General features: G+C 34.4%; 2 protein-coding genes across 2 annotated transcripts; both read right to left on the reverse strand.

The window, feature by feature from the left end:
- Window positions 1-442: 442 nt before the first annotated feature.
- LOC105261687 (uncharacterized) lies at window positions 443-3253 on the reverse strand. Its single transcript, XM_011293311.3, has 4 exons — window positions 2856-3253; window positions 1810-2081; window positions 990-1687; window positions 443-919 (listed from the first exon to the last, which is right to left on the reverse strand). Exons 1-4 carry the CDS (start codon window positions 3015-3017, stop codon window positions 723-725), a joined length of 1329 nt encoding a protein of 442 aa, XP_011291613.2. The 5' UTR covers window positions 3018-3253; the 3' UTR covers window positions 443-722.
- A 2701-nt stretch (window positions 3254-5954) lies between these two features.
- Window positions 5955-8999, reverse strand: LOC101894752 (uncharacterized). The gene is made up of 4 exons (XM_011293310.3): window positions 8865-8999; window positions 8527-8801; window positions 6305-6996; window positions 5955-6239 (listed from the first exon to the last, which is right to left on the reverse strand). Exons 1-4 carry the CDS (start codon window positions 8964-8966, stop codon window positions 6043-6045), a joined length of 1266 nt encoding a protein of 421 aa, XP_011291612.2. The 5' UTR covers window positions 8967-8999; the 3' UTR covers window positions 5955-6042.
- Between the last annotated feature and the right edge of the window lie 695 nt (window positions 9000-9694).

Consider the following 9694-nt stretch of genomic DNA (forward strand, 5'->3'; position numbering starts at 1 on the left):
ATTTCAAAATAAACCATACATCTGGGTATAATAATTTTTAAAATAATTACATTCGAAATTTGTATATTACAAGTGAAAATTATGTGTTTACGTTTTTTGCTGCCAATTTGACACTTTTCCCTTCTAAGCCAAAATCTCCCCTTATGCTTCATTGTTTGGGAAAAGTGTCAAAGGACGAAATATTCTAGATCAAATTTCATTGTCAGTCTCTGAACAAAAGAAATTTGTATACTCAATATTTACCATAAAAAATATCATCAGTTTTTTGTTGTTTAAAACCCTATGTTATTTTCGACAAATTTTGTACTTTTTCCAAACTTCCTGCATTTTTTATAATTTCACAGTAAAACAGCATTTCTGATAGTGCTCGGTAATTAATTTTTGTGTTGCATAGTGTAATTTATTTGTGTAAGTTATTATAATATATTTTAATGTACATTTATGAGGTAGTTTTTGTTGTTGAAATTCAAATTATAATAAAGCATTTTCACAACTTGCCGCCTAAAAGTATGCAACATGCTTATTTGAGAAATCACATGTTATATTCCCAGTACCTTTAGGGCATTTTAATATATTTTTTGTGACTTTCAATAGCGGATTATAAAAATAAATTTCAAAAATACGTTTTGAAAATAGAATTTCTAAACCAAATAATTTTTACAATTTTCTTAAAGCCCTCCACCTTAAATCTTATAAATACACTAGATAAACATTTTTGTAGACTAATCCAAATAACCCTCATCCAATAGCAAAGGCATAAAGTTTTCGACTTCCGCAATAAATTCAGGAGTATAATACAAATGGGAATTGGAATCGGGATTTTCTGACACCTCAGCGGCATTGACATCCTTCAGTTCCTCAGCAGTTTTGGTTAAGAAGCCCAAGACCAAGGGTAGAAATACTCCCAGGCAATAAATGGCTGAAAAAAATTAAATTAGATTAAATTAGATAATAATTATATATTTTTTAATTCCATAAATAATCCTTACCAAAATGCCTATACTTCAGTGTAGACTGTTGAAACAGAGAATACTTCGGCAAATCTCCTTCGAAATTCAGTTTCTTCAAAATCCTTAAAAATTCCGTGAAATAATAACGCACCATAGCATGACGCCGCTGCAGTCTCATCGCGGGACTCATTATTATAAATTGGGAATAAATCAGGTCAATGCACGAGGGAGCATAACAACTTATCTGATAATCCACCATGAGCATATCTTCCGCACTTTCCTCCGAATTGAATTTAAACATCATATTTCTCATATGGAAATCTCCATGATTTAAAACGAATATATCCCCCTTATTGCCATTCAATTTATAAGCATTGAATAGATCTTTACACGACTGTTGCATTTCTTCTGATATCACCTGGACTTTGTCAACATAGATTGCAAACTGTTGGCGGGATGAGAGCATTTTCAAGAAACTCTTCATGCCACTTATCATCATGTCTTTCACCACTGGTAAACTAGTTGCCAAAAATCCATCTTGAAATTGGGCCACCGATTCGAGTTCCTCATCGTTTTGGCCCAACATATAGGAGACAGCATGCAGTTTGGCCAATTTGGTATAGACCACCTTAAGTTCATGTTCGGTTAAATATCGGGCACGCACTGTACTATAACCCAATTCACAAAGATCTTCCATAATGAGAATTTTATGGGGCTGCAAGGCGTGATAGAATAGACTGAAAATGAAATTGTAAGATTATTATCATTAAAATATTAGTAGCCTAAAAGTATGCAGCATGTTTTGTATAAAAACTTCCTAAGGCAATGAGAGAATGTAAAAATAAACATTTCATCTTACCCAGCTGATAACTTGGTGGGCTCACCACATTCTGCCAAGATTTTCTCAAATTTCGGTAGTGTTTCGCAATACATTTTAATTTCCGTCTCGAACAGTTTTGAATTCATTAGAAATTCTCGTTTTTTGCTATCCTCTTCCACCGGAAGAGTTTTCATAATCAGCGATCTCTTTACAATGCTGTCACCCAAACGATATTCCACCTTGCAGCGAAACATAATACTGGCATAATGGTCGCCCTTCATACAGGCCGGACTCATGTCGTAGCTAATGAGCTGGAATGATATGAAAGTAAAAAAATTTTATCCTTATTTAGAAAAAAAAAAAATAATAAAATAATCAAAAAAAGTTAGGTTTGACCGATCAAAAATTGTAAGAGTATGGAATTAGAGAGAATTTTCTCACTCACGCACAAATATTTGCAATAAAATGCAGGTCGGATGTATTATCCTATTGAGATGAACTTCTCCAAAAAAATATTTGTTTGGCCCAAAGACGAACCCTATTAAAATTTGTGAAAATCGGATAAAATTTGGATATAGCTTCCAAATATATCTTTAACCGACTTCGGGTTAATTTTGCACCAAAATGGCAAATACCAGTCCAAATGACCTGATTTTTGGCACATCCGACCGAATTCAGTCTAGAAATAAGTACATCAAATAGAAAATCGGTTCAGATATAGTTGTAGCTCTCATACATATGAATCATCCGATTTGGGTTTTAAGTCCCTCACATTCGGAATATACACTCCACAAGAATGATATTTAATACCAGACAACTTATGGAGCTCAAAACTGCCTCTGTCAAATTTTATCAAGATCGGTTCAGATTTGGATATAGCTCTCATATATATTTTCAACGATTTCGGGATATAACTAAAGCTCTCTCCCACCGTTTTAATCTACTCTTCTCCAAAAAACTCTATAGGCTTTCTCTCACAAAAACATTAAAAATTTCACTTTCGAGTTAAAAATTCTGGTGTACAGAAAACACCCGATTTTCCATCATATTAAAGAATTGGTGTACAGAATTATTTTCAAACTTACCTCGACATCAGCAACTTGTTCGTATTTTGCCAAAACCATTTGTATAAAATCCCGATCTATCCATTCGGGAGCTGTCAATTCGTCTTCGTTGTATATACTCATTGCGGGCAATGTTAATAGCGCAGTTGTTGTCACACGAAGAGATTTTGTTATACTGAGCATAGACAAATGAAGATATAGACAACGAAAAGTTAGTTTTGTCTTTTTATCCAGATGGCGCTCATCATGTTTTGCATAGTCAACATGCTGATTTACGCGTTCAACCCACTCGACTTCGAAAACACATTTTATCGTTTTTCAAGAATTTTGCTTGATTATTCCGGAATTTTTTGATATCATCACGTACTTTTCCCATTTCTTTTATTATGGAACAATTTTCAACTGACAAATATCCTACAGTTTTTGTAATTTTTAATGTTTTAGAATTGAGTGACTTCAATATTCCCACTCAAACCCCTGAAACGATATGGACGACATCTGCTGATCCGATTTTTTTCGAAGATAAACGGTGAGAGCATTTCGTTGTCTATATTTTCATTTGTCTATGTACTGAGTCAGTCGGTTAAATTGAAATGAGAATAAATCAACATTGTATTCTACCATAGACAAATGAAAATATAGACAACGAAATGCTCTCACCGTTTATCTTCGAAAAAAATCGGATCAGCAGATGTCGTCCATATCGTTTCAGGGGTTTGAGTGGGAATATTGAAGTCACTCAATTCTAAAACATTAAAAATTACAAAAACTGTAGGATATTTGTCAGTTGAAAATTGTTCCATAATAAAAGAAATGGGAAAAGTACGTGATGATATCAAAAAATTCCGGAATAATCAAGCAAAATTCTTGAAAAACGATAAAATGTGTTTTCGAAGTCGAGTGGGTTGAACGCGTAAATCAGCATGTTGACTATGCAAAACATGATGAGCGCCATCTGGATAAAAAGACAAAACTAACTTTTCGTTGTCTATATCTTCATTTGTCTATGATTCTACTCTTCAACACAAAAAATGAGCAGGTCGTGTGTCAATTAATCAGCTGAGAGAATTTTGTACAGTACAATCTCAATAATTCGCTAGTGATTAATGATGACTTAGCGATTTTGAAAAATGAACGAGCGTTTTTGATTTACTGAAGTAAAAATAATAATAAAATAGTAATAGAAATTTTAGAAAATTAGGAATTACTGGTGTACAATTTATCCGGATTCTACTGTGGACACCGAAAAAATAAACAAATGTTTGGAAATTTAATGGGATTTATGTATGTGTGTATAAACAAACGAGGGAGAACCACAAACCTAACTATTGAGCACTCCTATGTTGATGTTTATTTGGAAACTCACAAAAAATGGGTTAAATATATGACTCTTTTATGAACCGTTCCTAATGAAAAATAAGACAACTCCGTATTTAAACATGATCTATATGGAAGGAACCCATTTTGTAAATACTTTAATGAATTTGGCCTCATAAACGGTAAAAAAAAATTATATAAAAAATTAAATTATTCTAGTGGGTTCCGACAACCCAGGGTGCAAACAAATTAAGGCAAACTCGATCCAAAAAAATTAATAAAAAAACATACCATTTTTTTTTAAACCTAACTTAGTACATTTTGTAAAGCACGCGGCATGTAAACAAAAAACTCTCTCGTATACCTCTAATGGTATCTCAAACAATGAAAGTTCATTGACTTTCACTACATTTAGAAAAGAAAACAAATCTGTGTAGATGGCCTGAATATTGCTCCAGACTTCTCAAAATTGAAAATATAACTTGGATATTCGAAGAAATACATTATGTCTAGAAAGAACCTACTTTAGAAGACGATTTATATCCATATGTAGATATTTATAGTTGAAAATTAGGGGCCGAAACCATCAAAATTTCAAAAATCTGCAGGTGCCAAATGTAAATATTGCAAATATTTTGCAAAGGGTTTAGCTATTCACTTAGGAGCTAAAATATTAAATGTTGGAAATTATTTTTGTTGGAAATTGGGAGAAAAACCTACGAAATACTGAGAATCAGAAAGTACGTAACTGGTAATTCTATTTTCATCAACAAAATGGTTGGTATTTAGAGCAAAATTGTTATTAATATGGATCCAGCAAAATTGTTATTAATATGGGTCCAGATTTTTCTATAGCCCAGATACCCCTTGATTTTAGTTATTGAGATTGTTTAGCCATATTTTCCTATAGATTTAGCTTAACATTACCTTGTTTTCCTCGGGCAACATTATACCCTAGAAATAGGCCCTTCCATGGCATGCTCCTCATAAAGGTCATGGATGGGTAAAAATCCCTTTTAAGCTTCTCTATTGATTGAAGACCTTATTATGGTCCTCTAAGAATAGGGATCCTTTATTAGGGGATCTTCTGTGAATAACAAATTTTTTAAAGATCATATATTAATAGACAAAATTGTTTAACGTCATCTTATGGCAGAAGAACCGATAAAGGTCCTACGTGATGGTCTTATATATACTAACTTTTTATAGTCCTCTAAGTATAGAGGTCCTTTAATCGTCTCTTGTCTTTTAGGTATCCTCTATGGAAAGAAAACTTTCTAAAGGTCCTCTAATGATAAAATAACCTTTAAAGGCCCCCCTGTGTATACAAGAATTTTTAAGGATCCTCTAGGGATAGAAAATTTTCTAAAGGTCCTCTAATGATAGAAGAATCTTTAAATGTCGCATTTATCAACAAAAATCCCTTTTGAGAGTGCACTCCAGAGGGCGACTTATTCCCGGAAAATTTCGGATGAAAAATCCTTTAAAGTTTTTAAAAAAAGGAGAGTTTAAATGTCCTATTAAAAATCATCTACAGATATGAGTCCATTAAAAGCGAACAAAAAATACCATTGGAAGCCTTGTAATGACTGGAAGGCCTTCTAAAGATTCTCTATTAAAAATAGACCTTTAAAAGTTCTTTAGAAATTACAGATGTTTTTAAAGTTCTCTTTATATTCCTCTTTATACGGAATCTTCTTTCAAAATATTTCTTTGAATAGTAGACCTTCTAGTGATCTTTTAAAAATTATAAAGTCTTTTAAAATTAAAAATCATTTTCGTCGTCTCATTAAATAAATTATAATAATTTAATTTATAAATAATAAATTATTATATATTTATATTTCCATTATCTAATTTCTAATAATTTATTTCTAAATTAAAACAAAACCTAATCAAGATAACCCTCCCTCAGCAAGATTGGCATAATTTTTCGGATTTCTTCGACAAAAGCAGGCGCTTCATACAACTGGCCCTTGGCATTGGGATCTTCTAATAATTTGGCCAGATTAATATCATTTTGTTCTTCAGCTGGGGTCAGGGCCAAAATGGCTATCATTGGCAAAAATGAGGCAATTAAAAATATAACTACAAATAGAAAAGAAAATAAATAAATTAATTATTTAAAAAAAATATTTAAATAGGGTACTTACCAAAATGCCGATATTTCAAATTGGCCATTTGGAAATCCGAATACAAGGGATACTCCCCCTTGTATTGGATTTTCTTTAATATCCTTAGGAACTCTTCAAAATAGTACAACATATACTCATTGCGATCCATGCGCATTTCCGAACTCATCATCATCACCTGCGAATACAGCATATCAATGTTGGCCGGAGCATAGCAGCTCCCCTGAAAATCGACCATTATCAAATCTTCCATTTTGTTCTTTTTGCTAAATTTGAACATCATATTTTTCAAATGAAAATCTCCATGAATTATGACAAAAATATCTCCCACACCCTGATTGAGTGCATAGGAGCGATAGAGATTTTTACATTTGCGACTTAGTTCACCTTTCATGGCGATGATTTTCTCATGATATATGGCGAGGTCTTGATGTTTCGAAAGCATTTCGGTGAAGTGATTAATGCCATCGTTGATCATTTGCTCAACCATGGGCATACTGCTGTTCAAGAAACCATCTTGATATTTGGTAACCATTTCCGATTCTTCACTGTGTCCCAGCATATAGGAGACGGCATGTAAACGGGCCACTTTACGAAAGACGGCCTTGATTTCTTCATCGGTCAAGAAGCGATTGCGTATGGTATTATAGCCCAGCTCACAAAGATCTTCAAAGACTATCACTTTGTGGGGGTCCAAGCTGTGGTATATGAGGCTGAAAGAAAATGAAAAGGGAAAACTGAGTTATCAAAAGAATGCTGCATACTTTTAGGAGGGAGTCGTAAGAAGCTTTACAATTGATTTCTTAAAAATATTTATTTAATTAAAAAAAAAACAGTAAGGATTAGTCAAAAGTCGGGCGGGGCCGACTATTTGGTACCCCATATTCAGTAGAACTCCCGTAACAAAAAAATTTATTTCAAGTACAGGACGAGATGAAAAAACTGCAACCAACTTCAGACTGCTGTCATTTTTAAGCCACTCGACCGACAGCTGTTAAAATAATTCCAGTTACAGTTCATTATACTGTTTACAAGCGTGCAAAAGCATTTTGGTGAGAATTTTCCAGAAAAAAAAAGTTATTCGTGATGGAATTCAAGCGTGATAGAGTGATTTCTTTATATTTGGCTGGAAAACCACAAGTGGCTATCGTTAGAGCACTCCAGCATTTAAATGTGAATAAATCATTTGTATCTCGAACCATGGCTTGTTACCGTGATACTGGTAGCGTAGCCCGACGTCAAGGAAGTGGACGGAAGAAAACAGCAACATCAGCAGAAATTGTTCGAAAAGTAAAGAGGCGAAAATGGTTCGAAAAGTAAAGAAACCCGCGTCGCAGTGGCCGAAAAATGGCTCGTGAGCTGAACATATCGCAATATTCCATTCGGCAAATATTGAAAAATGAGCTCGAGGTAAAACCATTGAAATTCCAAAAAGTGCAAGAACTTACACCGCAACAGAACAACAGAAAGAAAATAGACTCAAAAGAGCTAAAGTCTTGCTTCGCTTTGCCGAAAGTGGAGAACTGTCGAATTTGGTTTTCTCCGATGAGAAAAAATTCGTTGTCCCGCAGTTTGTAAACAAAGAAAATGATCGCGTTTACTTGCCAAAGAGGTCAGCTGAAAGTGTGCACCTTCGGTTGGCCACCATAACTCAAGCGCCAGCCATGGAGATGGTGTGGGCCGCCATAAAAGCCGACGGTCGCTCTCCGCTCGTATTAATCGACCGTGGCATCAGAATTAATGCCGAATATTATCCCGAGAATATTCTGAAGGGTATATTAAAGCCTTGGGCACGCAAACATGTTGGCCGCAGACCTTGGACATTCGAATGGGACTCATCACCATTGCACTCAGCATGCGCCACCCAAGAATGGTTACAAAATGAGGTTCTTCGCTTCATTTCTAGCGCACAATGGCCACCGAAACCCAAACAAATCTTAGTTGGACTATTGTGTCTGGAGTATTTTGAAAAGCAAGGTTGGCACTAAATAAAAATACAAAAGAGTTGATCACCTCAAGCAAGTGCTTGGCCGGGAATGGGCCAAAATACCGTAGAGCAACATTCGGGCAGAGTGTGATGGTTTCATTGGCCGTTTGAAGGCCATAATTAGTGCCAAAGGTGACCAATTCGAACAAATTCTAAACTTATTCTAAAATTTGATGCTATTTCCGACTTTGTTTGCTTTCACTCAATAAAATTAATGTTGCAGTTTTTTATCTCATCCGTCTCTTGATCTACTTACTCTGCACACAGCTTAGTTGGTTCGCCGCAATCGGCCAAGATTTTCTCAATTTTCGGTAACATTTCCGAATACATGGCAATTTCAGTCTCAAATAATCTCGATTCCATTAGCATTTCACGTTTCATACCCTCCTCCATGGGTAATGTTTTAATGATCAACGATCTCTTCACGGGGCTGGCATTTTGGGCAAAACGATAATTCACCCGGCAACGGAACATAATGCTGGCATAATGATCACCCTTGACACTGGCGGGACTCATGTCGAATTTGATTATCTAAATAAATATTTGTTTTATTGAATATGCAATCAGTTCGGAATTGTTCACCTCCCAACCTACCTCAACATTTTCATTATTTTCATATTTACTTAAAACTTTTTCTAAAAATTCTTTATTAATCCAGGCAGGTGCAACCAATTCATCGTCGTTATAAATACTCATGGTTATTCGTTTTTCGCTTTGTCACTCCGGGTCAGAAATTGAAACGTTAAAAGTTTAAAAATGAAATGAGAAATTCATTGTCGCGTGTCCGCTTTTTATGCGAAAATCATTTTTGTTATCAGCCAATAGTTGTATCCATATAAGTACCTGTTCTCATGTCGTCAATACCTTTGGTAGGTTGGCCACTGATAATCAATTTTTGGCTACATTAGCTTTTTTTGCTATTTTCAATACGATAAGATTATTAGGTAACTCCGATCTATTATTTTTGACAAAACGCTATCAATGTTAGTGCTTAGACACTTCGTAGAAGTATAAAGTCATGATTACGGCGTAATTCTTGGCATCGGACCGAAACAGATTTTTTTTTGAATTATTTAATTGTACAATGGTATTGGTAAGTACCTCGAAGTTTAATGACGAAACAAAACAATTTGTGGGAGTAATGCCTGAGAATGCTGGAAACTTAAGTACTACAATTTACGTTTATTGAAATAAAATGAAATGTGGATCCTATATCTTTGATCCACAAGTGTGGACTCCATTTTCTCAAAACTCTTCCTGTTTGAGATAAAAAAAACTGCAACAAAGTCAAACGCCATAATTTTTACATTTTTTTTTTTTAATTTTATTCAATGAGAGCAAAAAATGTCGGAAATAGCATCGAATTTTAGAATTAGTTTAGATTTGTTCGAGTTGGTCAACTTTGGCACGAATTATGGCCAATG

This window comes from Musca domestica, unplaced genomic scaffold (genome assembly GCF_030504385.1).
Source record: "Musca domestica strain aabys unplaced genomic scaffold, Musca_domestica.polishedcontigs.V.1.1 12, whole genome shotgun sequence".
Lineage (NCBI taxonomy): Eukaryota > Metazoa > Arthropoda > Insecta > Diptera > Muscidae > Musca > Musca domestica.

Excerpts from the sequence above, each read along its gene's own strand:
- LOC101894752 (XM_011293310.3), bottom strand. The coding sequence starts at position 8,966 with ATGAGTATTTATAACGACGATGAATTGGTTGCACCTGCCTGGATTAAT. Across the intron at positions 8,802-8,864 it reads AAAATAATGAAAATGTTGAG|ATAATCAAATTCGACATGAG; the intron begins GTAGGTTGGGAG and ends ATATTTATTTAG. Across the intron at positions 6,997-8,526 it reads CCAACTAAGCTGTGTGCAGA|CCTCATATACCACAGCTTGG; the intron begins GTAAGTAGATCA and ends ATTTTCTTTCAG.
- LOC105261687 (XM_011293311.3), bottom strand. The coding sequence starts at position 3,017 with ATGCTCAGTATAACAAAATCTCTTCGTGTGACAACAACTGCGCTATTA. Across the intron at positions 2,082-2,855 it reads AACAAGTTGCTGATGTCGAG|CTCATTAGCTACGACATGAG; the intron begins GTAAGTTTGAAA and ends ATATCATTCCAG. Across the intron at positions 1,688-1,809 it reads CCCACCAAGTTATCAGCTGG|TCTATTCTATCACGCCTTGC; the intron begins GTAAGATGAAAT and ends TTTCATTTTCAG.